Source organism: Acomys russatus, chromosome 1 (genome assembly GCF_903995435.1).
Source record: "Acomys russatus chromosome 1, mAcoRus1.1, whole genome shotgun sequence".
NCBI classification, from domain to species: domain Eukaryota; kingdom Metazoa; phylum Chordata; class Mammalia; order Rodentia; family Muridae; genus Acomys; species Acomys russatus.
Window position 1 is genome coordinate 86,218,365 of NC_067137.1, and position 19,722 is coordinate 86,238,086.

The 19,722-nt window shown below is 45.1% G+C and overlaps 1 protein-coding gene and 1 pseudogene across 1 annotated transcript in view; both read left to right on the forward strand.

Moving 5' to 3' along the window:
* Positions 1–10: 10 nt before the first annotated feature.
* LOC127190495 (proteasome subunit beta type-3-like) lies at positions 11–12,252 on the forward strand (annotated as a pseudogene).
* Positions 12,085–19,722, forward strand: part of Mthfd1 (methylenetetrahydrofolate dehydrogenase, cyclohydrolase and formyltetrahydrofolate synthetase 1) — a 62,716-nt gene continuing 55,078 nt past the window's right edge. Inside the window, 1 exon segment of the mRNA XM_051147789.1 lies at positions 12,085–12,407. Within this exon segment, the coding sequence (XP_051003746.1) occupies positions 12,367–12,407 (41 nt within the window). The 5' untranslated portion in view covers positions 12,085–12,366.

Here is a 19,722-nt window from a genome sequence, read left to right on the forward strand (position 1 = left end):
TGGAGACAACATGGACCTAGTTCTGAAAAGAATGTAAAATAGTTGAAGGGTCATTTGGAGTTATATGAATGTATTTTTTCTAAAATATTTTTATTTACATTATATTATACATTTAATTTTTAATTATGTATTTCTAATATATGCATAGATATACACATCATTCCTAAGGCTATGTCTGAATCATAGCTCTATGACCTGTGAATTTCCCTCATTTTTAATTTTTCAACCTATCAAAAATACTAACTATAGCACTCAAGAAACATCGAACCTATAAAAGCTCAAATGTGAATTAATAATGTGCATATGATAGTTTATAGAGTTCTTTGTGCCCCAAAGGGGAAAAAAAAAAAAAAAATATATATATATATATATATATATATATATATATATATATATATATATATATATATATATATATATATCAGTGTTCAGGATCAAATCCAAGGCCCTTGAGTGTGCTAGTGTTACTGGAGGCCAGGGTCTGGGCTGGGTGTTCTTTTTTAATATTTATTTTATTATATGTGCGTGTGTGTGTGCCTGAGGTCTGTATGTGAAGTGGGTATGTATATAAGCCCTCAAAGGTCAGAAGGCGGCACTATGTTTCCTGGAACTGAAATTGTGGGTAGTTGTGAAAAACCATGTGTGTGCTGAAAATCGAATCCGGCTCCTCTCCGAGAGAAGTGAGGGTCCTTCATCACTGAAGCCCTCTCTCCAGTCCTGTGTTCCCGGGTTCTTGGTGTCTTACTAAAAGCACTGAAGTAAGCACACACAGATATGCAGAGCAGCAAGGAAAGTGTGTGAAGCAGAGGGCTAGCTCACATCAGACTACCCTAGAGTGGCGGCCACGCACGTCAGGGTACTCAGGGGCCCTGTTCATCATTTAGAACTTCCTTTTATGGCAGCTCAAGAGAAGAAAGATCCAGGTAAGGCTGCTTGCCACCACCGAACGCCTGAAACCTGAGTTTTGATTCCTAGAACTCATCTGGTAGGGGCAAACTTGGCCCCTGAAAGTTGTCCTCTGACCTCCAAATGACATATGTACTTGTGTGTATACACACACACACACACATACCCCTCCTGCAAGTTGTCCTTGCACAATGCTAAGTACACATGTGCACATATGAAAATAAAATTGTTTTATTTAAATGGAAGCTGAGTTCTAGCTAAAATTATTTACAGTCCCAAGCTTATTTTCTACAACTCTGAAAACCTCACCTCATGTTCTCTGTGTGTCTTACTTTCATACACATAAGATATAGTTTGCTATGGTTCACTTAGTAGAAAAAACAAAACATTTTTTTTCTTTTTTTTTTTTTACCATATCACGATCAAGAGAAAATCCCAAATCCAGGATCAATTTCCAGGAGACACCTAAATGAGCAGGCATCCTGAACAATTTGCCCGTGGAATGTTTGCATGCCATGGAAACCGTTGCTAGGTGAACGCATCACAGAGAGCAAGGAAGGCAGGGCCCTCTCAAAGGGGCAGTTAGACCACGGTTATTTTCCTAAGGAAGTAAAAGCACAAAGTCTTTTTCACCAAGGGTTAGTGAACATTAAAAAATAAACAAACAAACCCAAGCAAACAAAAACAATGCTTAAGAAAGTGAGCCTACCAAAGTGAACAAACAATCCATCAAACATAAACATCCTATTTGGAGGCTTTTGTGAAATAGATCCCTAAGAGGATAGAAAATGATGGTTCTACCCACTATTCCAAAGGAAAAGATTATTATCTCAAAAACTAAAATTTTTATTCTAGGAAAATACTTTCACAGCAGAGAAAGTTTGTCATATGTATATATATATGTGTGTGTGTGTAATGTTCTTGATGCCAAAATAACTAAGAAGACACTTCAAATATCAAATATATTGATAGACTGACCTCATTCCAAGTTCTGAGTCGAGGGTGGAGCCCAGGCATAAATATTTTTTAATCTATAAGGTCGTTCAAATGTAAGTTTAGGGATGAAACTGACTGTCCACTGTCTTTATTTCCATATAATAAAATTAAGCAGAAAGAAATTGATTCACAAAAATGAGATTAGTAGATAATTAAACCAGGAAAAACAACATTTTCTCTGTAAGATTTCTAAAATGAAATCCTCTGAGGTTTGGGTGTAGTTCAGTGGTAGAAGGGCTTCCCCGGAGGCACAGAGGCCCTGTGCTTTCAGTGTTGGTAAAAGCTTGACTCAATTCTGAGGCCCTGCTTTTTCTAACTTTTCATTCTTGAAAGTGGCAGAGAAAAAGATCTGCCCTGCAGCACAAGGTGACGTCATCCTGTCAGCACAGGTGTGTAACAGGCCTGTAAATCCAGCACTCAGAGGCAGGAAGTTTAGAAGCTGTAGGCCATCGTCAATTACCTAGGGAGTTCAAGGCCAGGCTGGGCTTATGAGACCTTGTCAAAAAAAAAAAAAAAAAAAAAAAAAAAAAAGCCAAGGAGAGCGTTGGCCCAGAGAAAGCCAGAGCCAGCTTGCAGGGACCATAGTGGTGGCCTCTAACAGAGAGACCATCATGATCGTGAAGGGAAAACTGTGTGGCCATTGCTGCAGACAGGCATTTTGGGATCCAGGGCCAGATGGTAACCATAGACTTCTAGAAGATCTTTTCCATGGGTGACAGGCTCTACATAGGCCTGGCTGGGCTGGCCACCGACAACGTCCAGACAGTCGCCCAGAGCCTCAAGTTCTGGCTGAACCAGTACCAGCTGAAGAAAGGTCGGCCGATCAAGCCTTACACCCTCATGAGCAGAGTGGCCAACCGTTTGTATGAGAAACCGTTTGGTGCCTACTACACTGAGCCTGTCATTACTGGGTTGGACCGGAAGATCTTTAAGGCCTTCATTTGCTCTCTAGACCTCATTTGCTGCCCCATGGTGACTGATGGCTTTGTAGTCAGTGGTACCTGCTCTGAACAAATGTACAGGATGTGTGAGTCTCTCTGAGAGCCCAGCATGGATCCAGAACACTTGTTTGATACCATTTCCCAGGCCATGCTGAATGCTGGGCACCGGGATGCCATATCAGGCATGGGCGTCATTGTCCACATCATTGAAAAGGACAAGATCAAGCCGGGCGTGGTGGTGCACATCTTTAATCCCAGCACTCGGAAGGCAGAGGCAGGTGGATCGCTGTGAGTTCAAGGCCAGCCTGGTCTACAAAGTGAGCTCAGGATAGCCAAGGCTACACAGAGAGACCTTGTCTCGAAAAAAAAAAAAAAAAAAAAAAAAACAGGATACTGAAGGCCTGGATGGACTAACCCCATTTTCCTTTTCAATAAACTCGCCTCTTAAAAAAAAAAAAGCCAGGCATGTGAGATATACATGTAACTGATTGAGAATTTGAGGCCAATCTAGACTACACAGTGAGATCATATTTCAAAAAACATGTAATGACAGAAGCAATAACAAAACAGTATGGACATATGTTATCTGTCTTCACATGTGTATCTACTGTTTCTTTAGCAAAGAGATAGGTTATGATGGAAACCTTTATGTTTACTATTAGTATTAATGTTCTGATTAATAATGCTTTCATATATACGTCTTTCTGTGTAAATATTACCGTAGGATAAATTCTTAGGGCTGAAAACCTAAATTCCCATTTAGGTTTTTTGTGGTCTTTGGTTTTTTAGTTCTTCAAGACAGGGTTTCTCTGTGTATCCTTGACTGTCCTGGACTCACTTTGTAGACCTGGCTGGCCTGGAACTCACAGAGATCCCAGTGCTGGGATTACGGGCATGCACCATCCAGCAGGCTTAGGTTTTTGTTTTGTTTTGTTTTGTTTTGTAGCACAAAATCTGTTTAGCCTAGATCAGCCTTGCACCTCCACAGTGAGGATCTTTGAGGCACTGAGGCATGTACCATTTCACCCTGACTTTTAAATAAATATATATTTAAAACAAGGTCTCAATTATGTAGCTCTGAGCTAGAACTCCCTAGGTAGATCAGCCTGGCCTTGAACTCACAGAGATTCCCCTGCCTCTGCCTTCCAACTGCTGGGATTAAAGGCGTGTGCCACCACGCTACATTTAAATTTTTGATAGATATTATGACATTAAAAATGGGCCTAGGCAAAAATGATACAGAGTATTAGTAGTGACTGCTATTATTAAATATTTTGTCTTTCTAGTCTCAGACAAAGGGTTGTTTTTGTCTTTACTTATTTGCTCTGTCTTCAGTATCCTGCAGAACTGCCTTTTTTTCTATGAAATGCATCCTCATTTGCTTTTTTTAAATTTTAACTTTTTATTGATTCTTTGTGAATTTCTCATCTTGCACCCCAGTCCCACTGGTCTCCCTGTCCCTTTGTACTTGCCCTCCACCCTTGCAACCTCCCCAGAAAAAGAAAAAAAAAATCTCATTGTGGGAGCTGTAGTGTATCACAGTGTGTCTGTCAGTCTGTCCACTTTTGTCCACACTTCTTTACTTGAAATGTTCCTTGCAATGAGTCATTGGTCTGGTGGGAGGCCTCTGGCTTCTGCTACACCATCAATACTGGACCCTCACGGCCACTCTTCTCGGATATCTGGCTGTTGCCCTGTATCATGAAGATCCTGCCGCTTTGGATCTGTAGGACATGGCCTTTCATGCACATCAGAAGTTCATAGATGGGGTAGATGCTGTGGTGGGCCAACTCAAAGCCCTGGCTCTCGGCTTGGATGATAGCTGTTGGTCAGCCCACCAATTCTCCTGCACCCACACGTCTAGGGTGAGCTCTCCAGCACTGCTCTGGCTAGCTCACCAAATGCCAAAGCTGGCAAGGGGCAGAGCTAGCTCTCTTGCTCTTATGCCTTCAGAGCTGGCTCACCTGAGGGTACACCAGGGAAAGCAGGCCCTGTCTAGGCTAGGTGCAGGGCCTGCCTTCCCAAGTGTTATAGCCTGTGAAGGGCAGGCCCAGTTCTCCTGCTCTCACACTCCCATGATGTCCATGTGAGGAATGGGGCCGTGTCTGCACAGCCCTTAGATATCAGCATGCCTCCAGGTGGCAGCCCAGACCAAGGACAGCTGCCTGGTCTTTGCTGGTAACAGACCCCTGCTGCAGGGCCACAGACCCAGATATGGCCCTCGGTGGCCGCATAGGCCAGGACCTCACCATGGTCTTAGGTGGCATTGCCAGGTACTCATATCAGGCTGTTCCTAACTACTCTCCAGTCTCCAGATCCTTCTGCTTCTATAGTGAAAAGTTTTGGCGTCTTAAAAAACTCAGTTATGTTCATATAAACATCTTTTTGTTTTAATCCCAGGTGTAGGATATAAAGCTTATTCAAATTGTCCACAGCAGCAAACTTTTTGCCTTGTGCAGGCTCTGAGAGGGCCTCTTTGCCAACTGCAGATAGTTTAATTCTTAGCGCTCTGGAGAGGGAATAAATGCCAGAGCCAGGAGAGAGACAGGGGGTGCTGAGAAAGAAGGAGGAGGCTGATGCTGCCCCTGCTGCTCCTGGTTGCCGTTGATGCAGCTTGGCGAGAAGCTGGAGATCTCCTGAAACGAAGATTGGACTTGCCCCAAGGAACTCAGTGACCCTAACCAGCAGGAAGTAGTGAAAGAGAGCTATGCCCTCTTTCCCCCACTAACCTTTTCTCCCTTACCTAGTGTTGGGGTGTTGGAAGGATTGGGGTGAAGGGAGGTAGAGGCATTCCAATTGAAATAGTTTTTTTTTTAATTTTATTAATTTATTCATATTACATCTCAATGGTTATCCCCTTCCTTGTATCCTCCCATTCCTCCCTCCCTCCCATTTCCCCCTTACTCCCCTCCCCTATGACTGTGACTGAGGGGACTCCTCCCCCTGTATATGCTCATAGGGTATCAAGTCTCTTCTTGGTAGCCTGCTATCCTTCCTCTGAGTGCCACCAGGTCTCCCCATTCAGGGGACTTGGTCAAATATGAGGCACCAGAGTACGTGTGAAAGTCAGTCCCCACTCTCCACTCAACTGTGGAGAATGTTCTAACCATTGGCTAGATCTGGGTAGGGGTTTGAAGTTTACTGCCTGTATTGTCCTTGGCTGGTGCCATAGTTTGAGTGGGACCCCTGAGCCCAAATCTGCCTATCATAATGTTCTTCTTGTAGGTTTCTAGGATCCTCTGGATCCTTCAACTTTGCCATTCTCTCATGCTTCTCTCATCTAGAGTCCCAATAGGATGTTCTCCCCTCTGTCCCAGTTTCCTGGTTAGTGAAGACTTTCATGGGACACGCCCCTTGGGCTAGTATGCAGATATAAGTGAGTATATACCATTTGACTCTTTCTGAAATAGTTTTTTAAAGTGTACCTCCAAGTTTCTTTTTCTCTGACATCTTTCCACCACTTATTTGCTCAGTAGTAGTGCCCAGGGCTTCTGGGTGTCTGGGGTCATCTCAGGATTGCTATATCCCAGCATGCCATGTGGCACGGAGCAGGGGACATCTTGGTTGTAGTTTGGCCACCCAGGCCTATTTGGCACCGGGCTAGGGGTCTTCTCCGGCTTCCTCCTCAAGTGGTGCCAACTGGGGGTTGCCTCCTTATTTGCTTTCTAAAATAGCAGGCGTTATGGTTTTCCACTCAGATGTTAGACTCTCCTTTCCTTCCTTTTTCCCCTAGCTCCTCATTTCCTGGAGGTGTGTGTGTGTGTGTGTGTGTGTGTGTGTGTGTGTGTGTGTGTGTGTGCGCGCGTGTATGTGTCTGGAGAAATAGATGGCTCAGAGGTTAAGAACACTGTCTGTTCATTCAAAGGTCTTGAGTTCAATTCCCAGCAACCACATGGTGGCTCACAATCATCTACAATGAGATCTGGTACCCTCTTCTGGTGTGTAGGCACACATGCCTTTAATTCCAGCACTCCGGAGGCAGAGGCAGGAGGATTGTTGTGAGTTTGAGGCTAGCTTGGTCTACAATGTGAGTCTAAGACAGTAAAGGCTACACAGAGAAACCCTGTATCGAAAAACCAAAAATTATAAATAAATAAATAAATAATAGATCTTAAACAACAAAAAGATTTGTGTGGAGGGAGTCTAGAGAAGTGTGCGTGCGTGCGTGCATGCGTGCGTGTGTGCGTGTGTGTGTGTGTGTGTGTGTAAGGTCTTATGTGGAGTCTCAAGAAGACACAGAGATGAATTGTTTGAAAGTAAGGAGAGAAGAGCTATTAGTGCCCTGGACAGACAGACAGACAACAGCATGGTGGGGACTCTGAAGAAAGAAAATCAGAGCTTATGAAGCAGAAGCAGGATTCTTCCCTTATACCTTCCTGAGGGTAGATACAAACACAAACCTGAAGCCAGGCCCTCAGATTCCCAGGCAGGAGACAGAGAAGGTGGTGGGAAACAGGATGTGAAGCCACTCATGCCCACTTTGATGGAAGCCCACTCCCCCAGATCAGAGCACGCCACCTGAAAGTCTAACCCAGAAAGACTCACAGACAGTGGCTCAGCAGCATGCCTGTGGGTATCTGTGTAGGATGTAGAATTGCTTCAGGGTACTGTAGCCTGAGCCCTGGCTGGATTCTGACATTACATTCTTTGTGTGTGTGTGTGTGTGTGTGTGTGTGTGTGTGTGTGTGTGTGTGTGTGTGTAGGCCAAAGGATAACTTTCAGGAGTCACTTCTCTCTTTCCAGTTTTGAGTCAGGGTATTTTATTGTTTCCACTGTTTCTAGCTTCTACATGATTCTCCTCTCACTGCCTCTACCTCACGGGAGGAGTGCTGGGTTGACAGATGCACCCCAGAGCACCCAGCTTTTCACTTTGGGTCTAGGTTAGGACTCAGGTTGTCAGGCTTGCATGGCAAGTGTTTTTACCCAGGGAACCATCTCACCTGCCCATCTTCTGGGATTCTAAACATTGAGATGGTCTAGGGACCGGATGTCCAGGAGGCATCTAAAAATATTTTAAATGGTTTGAGAATCTTACCAACAGCCCCCCCCCCACACACACTGTGATCCTTTCACCCCAAAAGCTAAATATGGTTATTCTACCTGCTCAGGCCAGATTCTTGCTTTCTCTCTTACCTTCCAAGCCCCTTGCTTGAGTTGGGTTTCTCTCACATCAGGTGCCCAGTGAAACCTCTCTCACCACACCTGTAAGCACAGCACTTAGACTGAGGCTGCAGCACAGCAACTGAGCACTTGTCTAGCGTGTACTTGTGTGCATTTCAACCTTCAGCAGTGTAAACTAACAAACATACAAAACCCATCATTTCCTCATCTCCTCTGATGTCACCTCCTATTCTTTTAGCTAAGGGTTTGTTTTCTTTTTTAACTTTTGTTCTTTTTGTTTGTTTGTTTGTTTGTTTTCAAGACAGGGTTGTTCTGTTTAACAGCCATGGCTGTCCTGGAACTCATAGGCCTGTGTCTGCCTCCTAAGTGCTGGGATTAATGGCGTGTGCCACCGTTGCCCAGCTCTGATGGCGAGAATGTCCTCCACAGGCCCAGATGATTGAATACTTTGCTCCCCAGTTAATGGAGGACTAGAAAGTACAGCCTTACTGAAGGAGGCACGTCACTGGGGGAGGGCTTTGAGGTGTTAGAGCCTTTGTCATTCCCAGTGCACTATCTGCTTCCTGTTTGGGCTTGAGATGTGAGCTCACAGCTGCTGCTCTACCTGTCAGTGTCATGCTAGCCTGCTGCCGCGCCTCCTGTTGCAGTGACGCTCTTATCCCTCTGGAACCGTAAGCCCAAATAAAACCTTCTTCTTATAAATTGCTCTGGTCACAGTAACAGAAAAGTAACTAGCACACTGGCTTAGCTGACTTTCATTTTTTTATAGCCTGTCTCTGGACTAGGAGACAGTCCAGAGTGTCTGCATGTAGCGGTTAGTATTGCGTTTGCCCGGCAGGTACGGGATCTTGGGCTTTCATTCCCTAGCACTGAAAAATAAATTGTAAAAATAGCACGACTATTTTTCATCTCTAAAATTACATGTACAATTGATGTTTGTATCCTCCACCAGAATATGAGGTGGGGTCAAAAACAGTACGCTGTGATTCTGGGCATTTGGAGCAGAATTATGGGCAGGAAATGGGTGTGCAACAGTTATTTGCCTGATGGATGAATTATACAGGTCACACATAGATACTGTAGCTGAAATCCAGTCTGTTGAGATGTCAAAGGCAACAGACTTAGGGGTGAGGCATCAAGGGTTGGAGCCGAACCTAGGCATAGCTTTGGCTTGTGGGTTTATGAGGTTGGGCCTCATCCTCACAAACAAGCCAGCTAAATTGATAAAAATCTCCTTTGAAATGCAATATGCAACACTAACTGCAATTTACAGGACCATGTTCTTCCACTTAAAATATTTATTGTAGGAGGCTGGAGAGATGGCTCAGAGGTTAAGAGCACTGGCTGGTCTTCCAAAGGCCCTGAGTTCAATTCCCAGCAACCACATGGTGGCTCACAACCATCTCTAATGAGATCTGGTGCTGTCTTCCGGCCTGCAGACATATATGCAGGCAGAATACTGTATAAACAATAAATAAATAAATATTTTAAAAACATTTATTGTATGTGTTTGTATATGTATTGCTTGTGTGAGCTATGGATGTCAGAAGATGGAGTTGGATTGCTTGGGACTGAAGTTATAGGTGGTTGTAAACTGCTGTGTGGATATGGGACCCAAGCCTGGATGCTTTTCTTTTCTTTTTTTTTCTTTTTTTTTTTTTTGTTTTTGAGACAGGGTCTCTCTGTGTAGCCTTGGCTGTCCTGGACCCGCTTTGTAGACCAGGCTGGCCTCAAACTCACAGTGATCCACCTGCCTCTGCCTCCCGAGTGCTGGGATTATAGGCATGAGCCACCACGCCCGGCCTGGGTGCTTTTCAAAAGCAGCAAATGTTCTTAACTATGGAGCCATCTCTCCAGGTCTCTCTCTCTCTCTCTTTTCTTTTCTTTATTTACAGCACTTGGGAGGCAGAGGCAGGTAGATCTCTATGAGTTTGAGGGACCAGCTGGGTCTATAGAGCAATCTTCAGGACAGCCAGGGCTACATAGAAAAACCTTGTCTTAAAAAAAAAAAAAAAAGAAAGAAAGAAAAGAAAAGACAGAAAGAAAGACAAAAGGAGACGCTTGGGCTGTAGTTCAGTAATAGAACTCATGTTTAACCATAATAGAGGCCTTGAGTTGGATACAAAAAAAAAAAATCACCAACCACCACTGGAGACAGTGACAATTCCCTAATTGCATCATGGTGATGATCGCACAGCTCTGTAAATCTAAACTTTGTAAAGTAAAAATCATAGCCTTGTGTTCTTAAAAATGGGCAAATTAGCTGGGCACGGTAGTACACGCTTTTAATCCCAGCCCTTGGGAGACAGAGGCAGACAGATATCTGCGAGTTAGAGGCCAGCCTGGTCTACAAAATGAGTCTGGGACAGCCAGGGCTACACAGAGAAACTCTATCTTGAAAAACAAAGGGGGGTGGTGGCAAATTACACAGTATGCACATTATCCATCAGTTAAACTGCTATTGAAACAAAAAAGATTTTCTAACTATATATGAATGTGATTTCAGGCAAAAAGTTACAAACTAAAATCCGCACACTAGGGCAGAAAAAAAAAGTTAAGTTCAGTACAAGTTCTGTTCTGGCGCTGGAACCTAGCTGCTGGTGGAAGCACTTGCCTAACATGCAGGCCCTAGGTTAAAGGTCAAGGGCAACCACATGTCATGCCATTAGTTGAAAGGTGGCACTCTAACAATGATTGATACATCAACAGCTATGTGGGGAAGTTCCAAGGACTTATCTTTAGAGCTGAGTGCAGAAAACGGCAACCAGAGAAGGGTGAGAATACAGGCCAGTTACAGCAGCAGAACAGGCAAAGCCATGACCCTGTCCTCCTGGGCTCTGAAGGAAGTGCTCACATTCATTTCTGCATCAGGGCAGACAGGGAGAGGTGTTGGCCTTACTGGCTTCTAGCTAATGCCCGAGGTGGTCTCTGCTGAGAGCAGAGGATCACTCACCCTGACTCCTGATGCCCGCCCTCCCTCCCAGGGCAGGAGCCCTACACCCGGCAGGCTGAACCTGCCTCTGGGCTTCAACCCTGGGAAGGTAGCCAGTAGGACTGACGTTTTTAAGTTATGGAAAGCTAGATTCTAGTTCAGTGGTAGCGAGCTTGTCTCTATGCCAAGACTGTGTGAGCCTCCCTAGTTGAGAGTCAGACCCTGGGCCCTGACAATCCAAGAAACCAGGTTGACCAACATCCGCACCTCCCCTTTTTATTTTTTATTTTATTTTATTTTATTTTATTTATTTTTGGTTTTTCGGGACAGAAGTCCCTGTGTAGCCTTGGCTGCCCTGGACTCGCTCTGTAGACCAGGCTGGCCATGAACTCACAGTGATCCGCCTGCCTCTGCCTCCCGAGTGCTGGGATTAAAGGCGTGCACCCCACGCTCTGCTTGGCCACCATCCTTAATAAGCCAATTAAAGTAATGGTAAAATACAGAAAAAAAGAGATTTATTCAAAGAGGCCACATTGGGAAGAAGGACAAAAAGAAATCTTATCTTCTGGATCTTAATGTGCGGGTGAGGCTTAAGTAGGGAGTAAGACTTATACAAGAGCGGAATAGTTAAAGTCAAGGTGTGGTCCCGTCCGTCACTCTCTGGACTTCTCCGGCAAGGTGAGCTGTGTGAAATCTCTTTTCTGGAAAGAAGTTTCTACTCCGGCTGACACTAAGCAGCTTCTCTTCCGACAAGATTCTAGAAGGAAATTCAATTCCCTGGGATGTTTTTGTTTCTCAGCAGCCGGCAGAATATAACTGTCCCATTAGAGTGTCCTCATTCCTGCTAGGAGGGTTACAGCGAGGCAAAGTTACTACACGCTCTGAAAACTCGGGACTGATACAGTGGAAAGCAGCATCACCGGCCTAAGGCCCCCAACAGCTCCTAACCAGAAAATCCAGGACGACCCGAAAATCGCGCCACGATATACGACTGCACACGACACTATCACAGCAACCCAGAAAAGTCGCGGGAGTCAAGGGAACTTGCTCAAACAGGCCCATTCCTGCTCCGGCTCCGAGCAGACCACGCTCCTATCACCACGCCCCTTAGACAGGGCTTCTGATTGGCTAAAGGCGAGGCGGGAAGCTCCCGGCCCATCAGAGGCGGGCTCTGCACAGGCTCTTTCCACAGCCAGTCACAGCAGCCAGCCAGTCTTCGGCGACATTCTTCTTGCTGCCTGGGCCCACCGGTTCCCGCAGACTCCCTCAGGCCTCCGCTGTCAGCGGGTCACGACGTCATTCCGGGTCGCCTGCGCACCTTCGGTTCTGGAAGCGCGGCGCAAGCGCAGTGTCTGAATTTCCCCGGGAGGTCCCCTGAGCACGTGGGTTGTGCCGTCCAGCGCTCGCGCGGAGGGACCGGAACCTGATTTTTGCTGGTGTTTAATCGTGGGCAGCAGACTGGTAAAGGCCATGGCACCGGCGGAAATCCTGAACGGGAAGGAGGTCTCCGCGTAAGCACCTGCCATTGCTGATAAGGGTGGTGGGCTTAGAGCAGGGCGTGCGGGTCCCCAACCACCCAGGCTCTGCAGGAGAGGTGCTGTTGCACAGTCAGATGGGCTTGGTGGGCAGAGAGAAAGAGAGAGAACATCGACACGGCCCCTAGAATCTGCAGATCAGTTTCCTGAAGCTAGAGAAACACATTCTTGGCTCAATGTATGATTGCAATCGGCTGCCTGGTGGCTGCGTTCCTGCGTTTTGGCGGCAAGTCCTGACCTGACCTTGCTCTCAAAAATGTAGCTGCTGGCATCTTTCTGCCCAGGCATGGGCTGCCTAGAGAGTCAGAACTCAGAAACCCAGCATAGCTGCTTGTCTTGCAATTCGATGGTGATTCGATTGTGGCACAACTTGACTCCCGGCCTGGAGCGTCTCTCAAAATCCGACACATTTCCTCACTACACTACATGCAGTTTTTTTTTTTAAACTTTCTCTTCCACCGAGTCAGTGTTCAGCTTCCTACAGGCTAGGGAAGCACTGCACAGCTCAGCTGCAACTCTAGCCTTCTCGTGCTCCACGCGTTAGCAGCCACCTATCCGACCTGGCACTAAAGTTATTTTTTAGTTTAGCCTCCTGTGTGCCATATTCCGTTACACCTTCCATTTGACCTCACCTGTTCTGGCCCTGGGAATCTGAATGCTTAACTAGTGGAAATGTTTGCCGAATGTACTCCCAGAAAGTAAAGCCCTTTTTGCTTTTTAAGGAGACAAGAGTTGGGAATTGAGCCCCTAAGAGTGCTCAACCACTGGGCTACGTCCCCTGCTTTAATTGGGGAGTGAGTACTGGAGAATGGTGAGGGGGAGGGGAGAGAGAAAAGTGTATGTTTGTGACCTCGCTGAAGGTTCTTACGTGAGGTATCACTGGTTACTTATTGACTGCTGTGGCTAATAGTAATTGTCCAGTAAATTATTTGCCTGGTCAGAAGCTTTGAGGGAATGGTGGTGAGACCTACCCAGGGCAAAGTGATCCTTTATTGAGGACTGGCAGAGTAAACAGAGAGGAGAAATGTAAACTAGATGGTGAATCTTGCACGAAGGCAAGAAAGAACCCCAGATTTTTGGACTAGAAATCATAATACATACATCTGAGTGCTTTTTTTTCCTTTTATTTATCATTTATGATCATTTAATTATCTTTGGTTTTTTTGTTTTTGTTTGTTTTGTTTTTGAGACAGAGTTTCTCTGTGTAGTGTTGGCTGTCCTAGACTCGTTTTGTAGACCAGGCTGGCCTCGAACTCACAGCTATCTGCCTGCCTCTGCTTCCCGAGTGCTGGGATTAAAGGCGTGCGCCACCACACCCAGCTTTATCTTTGGTTTTTTGAAACAGTTTCTCTGTGTAGCCCTGTCCTGGACTCCCTTTGTAGACCAGGTTGGCCTTGAACTAACAGAAATACACCTGCCTCTGCCTCCCACACAAATGCTAGAGAAAAATATGCACCACGAAACACAGCTGCTTTTTTTTTTTTTTAAAGACAGGATGTTATATAGCCCAGGCTTGCCTCAAATTCAAATGTAGCTGAGTCTGGCCTTGAACTACTGATTCAGTGCTTCCACCTTCCAAATGCAGAGATTACGTGGTTCTGTGCTACTACACTGGACTTTTTTCTTTTCTTTTTCTCAAGACAGGGTCTCTCTATGTTATCTTGGCTGGCTTGGACTCACTTTGTAGACCAGGCTGGCCTTGAACTCACAGAGATCCACCTGCCTCTGTCTCTCAAGTGCTGGGATTAAAGGCATGTGCCACCATGCCTGGCTGGATTTTTTTCTTTCTTAAAATCATCTTTAATGTAGGGACTGGAGAGGTGGCTCGGGGTTTAAGAGCACTTCTTCCCGAGGACTCAGTTCAGTTCTAAGCACCCTGACTGGACCACTCACAAGTGCTTGTAATTACACTTCAGTTCCAAGGGAACCCGATGTCTTCTGGGTACCCATGTACAGGCATGGCATACACTTATACACACACATGCACATTAATAATAACAACAACAACAATTTAGTAGGTATATTTGAGGTTGGCCACATGTAGGATGCATTTAGGCAGTAAATATATATGGTTACTATAATGCAGTAAATGCATGTGTAGTTACCTCTTTTGCAAGACTTGCTAAAATACACAGTACTCAATACAATCCTGGATACAGTATCCTTTGATTACCCACAGTCCTACGGTTTTCTCCTAGAGCTCCCAGCTTGTTACTCTAACATATCTCCTACTTTGTATTCTTTGAGATCCCTCTGGGTTTTAACCTCCAGCCTGCTCAGATTTAGCTTCACTGTAAGTGAGATTATGTATCACTTTCCTGGCTGTGTCAGGGTTGCATCCTCTGGTTCTATCCATGTGGTGACAAGGTCTCCTCTTTCAAGGATGAGTAATAGTCCACAGTGTGTCTACATTCTTTTTACCCTTTTGTCTCTTGAGGCTGAGGCTATTAGTTCAGTGGTAGAGGACTTGCCCTGCATGTGCGATGCCCTGGCTTCAAAAGAATCTATAGTGTCCTAAGACTCACAGGTAACCTAGATGGGTTCTTCCCATATTTTCGCTGTTGTGAATAATGTTTGAGTGTGCATACTTCTTCGTGAGGTTGTAATTTAATTTTCTTTGGTTACACACCCACAAAAAGGATTGTTAGTGCGGCAGTTCAATTTTGTTTTTAATTTTTAAAACTTGAATTGATTTAAAAAATTTTAATAGATACATATGCTGAACATATTCATAAGGTACCATGTAATTTAAAATTTCTTTTTTAATTTTATGTGTATTGGTGTTTTGCTTGCATGTATGTCTGTGTGAGTGTGTCAGATTCCCTAGAGCTGAAGTTAAATAGTCATGAGCTGATGTGGGGGTGCTAGGAATTGAACCTAGGTCCTCTGGAAGAGCAGACCACCCGACTTGCTGGTCCTGAAAAGATGGCTGTGGTACTTTTTGTTCTTGTTCTTTTGTTTCAGTTTATTTTTGTTGTTTGTTTTTTGGTTTTTCGAGACAGGGTTTCTCTGTGTAGCCTTGGCTTCCTGGATTCACTTTGTAACCAGGCTGGCCTCGAACTCACAGCGATCCACCTGCCTCAGCCTCCCGAGTGCTGGGATTAAAGGCGTGCACCACCACGCCGGGCTTCAGTTTATTTTTGAAACAGTGTCTAACTATGTAGCTTTGGTTGGCTTGGAACTTGCTATGTAGACCAAGATGGTCTCAAACTCACAGGCTTATCTGTCTGCACCCCAAGGGTCCGGATTAATAATTTGAACCATCAAGCCTGGCTGTTCCAGGTATTTGTGGGTGTGGAACATTTTTTCTGGTAGAACACTGTAATGTGCACATTTCTGTCAGGAATGTGTCTTAGACTTGTAGGGGCTGGGTGGGACATGCAAGATCAGGCTCTAATAAGCTAACTTTTTACATTGTTCCAATGAAGAGTGACCAGTTCTTATCAGTACTATTAATTCATCTGAGATGGCTCAGTGCTTAAGAGCACTTACTGCTCTTACAGAGGACCCAGATTCAAGACCTAGGTTTCTTTGTGCTTAGAAACAACTCTTTTCTTCTTTTTGAGACAGGATCTTATATAGCCAGGCTCGCCTTGAGCTCAACCATGTAGATAGAAAGCTCTAGACTCCTGACCTGTTGCCTCCCATCTCTGGAATGCTGGGATTGCAAGCTTGTGCCACTACCTAGTTTTAAGGTTTTTATTTGTTTGGTGAGTGCTGGGATTCAAACCTAAGACCTTGTTAGGCAAGTGTTTTGCTTTTAAATGATATCAGCCAACCATAAAGAGTTTTCTTTTTAGTTTAATTTATCATTGGGTGTGTGTGAGCACTGATACACTAGTGCCATGGAACACATATGGAGACCAGAGTCTGTCTGATGTTCCCCCACCTCTCCTTTCCCCTCCACTACAGGCTCCAGGGATCAAAGCCATTATACTCTTAAGGTGGCCTTTGTCACTTTGATCTTCCAGCAGAGCTTGACTCCAGGAGCTGGTATGCCTGTTGACAGGTCTCAGAGAACAAGAATTCTGGTAGGAGAGAGGGCCTGCCTTGCTCAAGTCATTCCATCTAGGCCTAGATGCTTGGGCCATAGCTGTGGGAATCTTGAACCAGAGGTGTTCTTTCAGCTTGAGACGGTTGAGCTGTACGTACATAGAGACTCTTGGTAGTAGGTTGTCCATACTTTTCCTTTTGCTAGGCCAAAGACATCCTCACCTCTGCCTGGTATTAGAGACTAAAGCTAGGGCTAATACTTACTTTGAGCTATGATCTCCTTAGTCCTTTATTTGTTTGTTTGATTTTTTTTTTTTTTTTTTTTAAGACTGTGTTTCTCTGTATAGCTCTGGCTGTCCTCGAATTAGCTCTGTAGCTCAGGCAAGCCTCAAATTTGCTGTCCTGGGCCTCATCCTCTTACCTAGAATTACAGCATTCTGCCACTAGACTCAACCTTTTTTGTTTTTGTTTTTGTTTTGGGAGGAGAAAGGGAGGTCTTACTATATAACCTATACTATCCTGGAGCTTTTGTGTGTGGGTGAGGTGTGGGCTTTGAACTTTTTCAGACCTACTTTACTTGAGGTTATTTATTGATTATACCTCCCTTCCAACCTACCTATCCTAGATAGGAGAGTAAAGAGGTTAATAGGAACAGCAGAAGTAGACCTTTTTACACTCAGTTCCTTGGAGAATTTCACTGGCATGATATGCAGGATTTCAGCAGACCCATTAAACAGCAAACCAGCAATTCAGCAAAGATGACTGTGACCACAGCAGCCGGAACCTTGAGCAGCATTCACTGGAGCAATTCTCTCTAGGAGCCTCTCAAAGTGGAGCGATGCACAGCCAAACAATGGGAAATGATGTCAAGACCAAAAGGCCCCGCCTCTTGCTTTGGGCTCACGTATATATCCTCCCAGAGTCCTTACTAGGATGTTTATCAGTTGGCAAAGACCATGCCCCTGCAAGAGGCAGTTCCTCTTTTAGTGGACAAATATCACGTGCTCTCTCACATACCTGTTTCCAGCAGACAAACACCACACATCCTCACACAAGTCTGTTTCACATCCCATACTTGGGATCAAAACAAAAACACGTTTACATCCACTATAGCGAGGCCTGGTGATAAAGTCAGCTATGTGTCCTTTGGAGTATCTATTTTCTTACTCGCAGTATCTGTGTGATTGCTTTATGTCAGCATGTCTTCACAGCCCATGATTCTAGTAGTGAAAAAAGTAGCCCAAACCTCTCCCCTCATAGAGTTTGCTGACCAATGGGTACATAGACATGATAAATTAGATGTCATCTAACAAGAAGTGCCAGGGAAAAACCAGAGCAGGGAAGAAAGCTGGGGATTTCTATGTTGTGGGCTCAGTGTTAATTAGAATAAATGCCATACTCTCTGTCAAAGAACCTATGGGCTTGGGCTTGGGCTGTGAGCCTGTCAGTGTTATGGGGAAAGAGGATCTAGACCAAGAACCAAGAGTAGCCTGTGCATTGGACCTTTGACCTCATCAGTTAGTAAATAACCACTTTGGGTCAGCAGGGATGGCTCCATGGCAAAGTCAGTGGCCCCTCTTAAGTAAGTGGCAGAACTGACTTCGGAGGTGAACTTTGCCCCAGGAATAAGGGTGAACACTATAAGAGGGTGCACAGCACAGGAGAGGGTCTGCCGGTGTCACAACCATCTTGCTTTGGTTCTTAGGCGAGAGCATAGTTCTTCCAGGGGGTTGTTCTGTTTCATGTGTGAGCTGTTTGGCTTTCCCTTTGTTTGCTTGTGATTAAGCCTGCACTTCTTTTAATTCTTATTTCTAAAAAGACTTCTGTAACTGGGCATGGTGATGCACTCTTGTAAGCCCAGCACTTGGCAGGTAGATGTAGGAGGACCAGGAGTTCAATGTCATCTTTAGCTACATAGTGAGTTTGAGGCTAGCCTGGGCTACATGAAAGACTCTTTAAAAAAATTTTTTTTCCATAAAGCCATTTTTGAGGTATTTGTTAGTTTGTAGTATCTTTTTGTTGTTGTTGTTGGAGGTTGGTTTATTTTAAGACAGAGTTTCTCTGTGTAGCTCTGGCTGTCCTGGAACTCACTCTGTAGACAAGGCTGACCTTGAACTCACATCTTTCTGAGTGCTGTCATTAAAGGCATGCGCCGCCGCCGCCACAACCACCTAGCATTAGGATTCATTTTATTTTTAATTGTGTGTTTGTCTGTCTGTCTCACTGTATATATATATGTGTGTGTACATGTGTGTCTATACCCTTGGAAACCAGAAGAGACTGTCAGAGCCTCTGAAGCCAGAATTACAGGAGTCTGTGGGGGCTAGGAACAACACCGGTACCTTAACGCCTCAGCCCTTTGACCTAAGGTTTTCCTTTAGTCTTCTCTAAAGCAGGAATGTGGGTCTTTGGGATTTTTTTTTTTTCTTGTACCAGCTCCTGCCCTCTCTTCTTCAAGCAGATATTGTTTGGACGTCCATGTCTGCCACTGGTGATAGTGACCAGGTTTACAGGGGACTTGAACCTATTCTTTGTCGTCGTAACCAGCTCTGGCAGGCAGGTGTGCAGTTAGGTACTGATAGAGAGACTAACTCTGGTGTGTGGCCTATGCTGGCAGATCCACTGGCCCGACTTTTCCTTGTTGGCAGATAGTTGGCCACAGCCTCCTGGCCTTTTGTATGCAGGGCCATCCCATCTTGTCTCCCAACTCTGTCTTTTAACAAAACAGTGGCTTAGAAGCCTAGTGTTCTGTTTGACTTGCAGAACTATTTTTTAAGATTAGATCACATTGCAACACACTCGTACCTGTAATTATACTTAAAAATCTGGGTGCCTGACTCTTTAAAAGACGATGGAGGGTTGAGCAACGTTCTGTTCTGCATTCTTGCAGGACTGGCATGGGAAACTGGGACTGTGTGTGCCAGGCAGGAGGAGCCCGGCCGCTGAGCTGCACTCCCAGCCCTATGCTCTGAATGCCTAATGTCCGGCTTGTTGGAGTAGGTGCCAGTCCGCTCCTTCCCTGAGTAGGTGGCAGGCAGGGGGCGGACTTGTGCAGGAATCATACCCTAACTTGAATACACTGGGATTCTGATGGTGTTTTTCTCTTTGTTACCCTTCTCGAATGAATTTATAACCAGTCTGTCTGTCTGTCTGTCTGTCTGTGTCTGTGTCTGTCTGTCTGTTTTGAGGTAGGGTCTCACTCTTCTTCACTCTCCACCATGGGGATTCCAGGGATTGAAGTCTGGACGTCAGCCTTGGCAGCAAGCTCTTTTATCCGCTGGGCTATCTCACTAGTCTG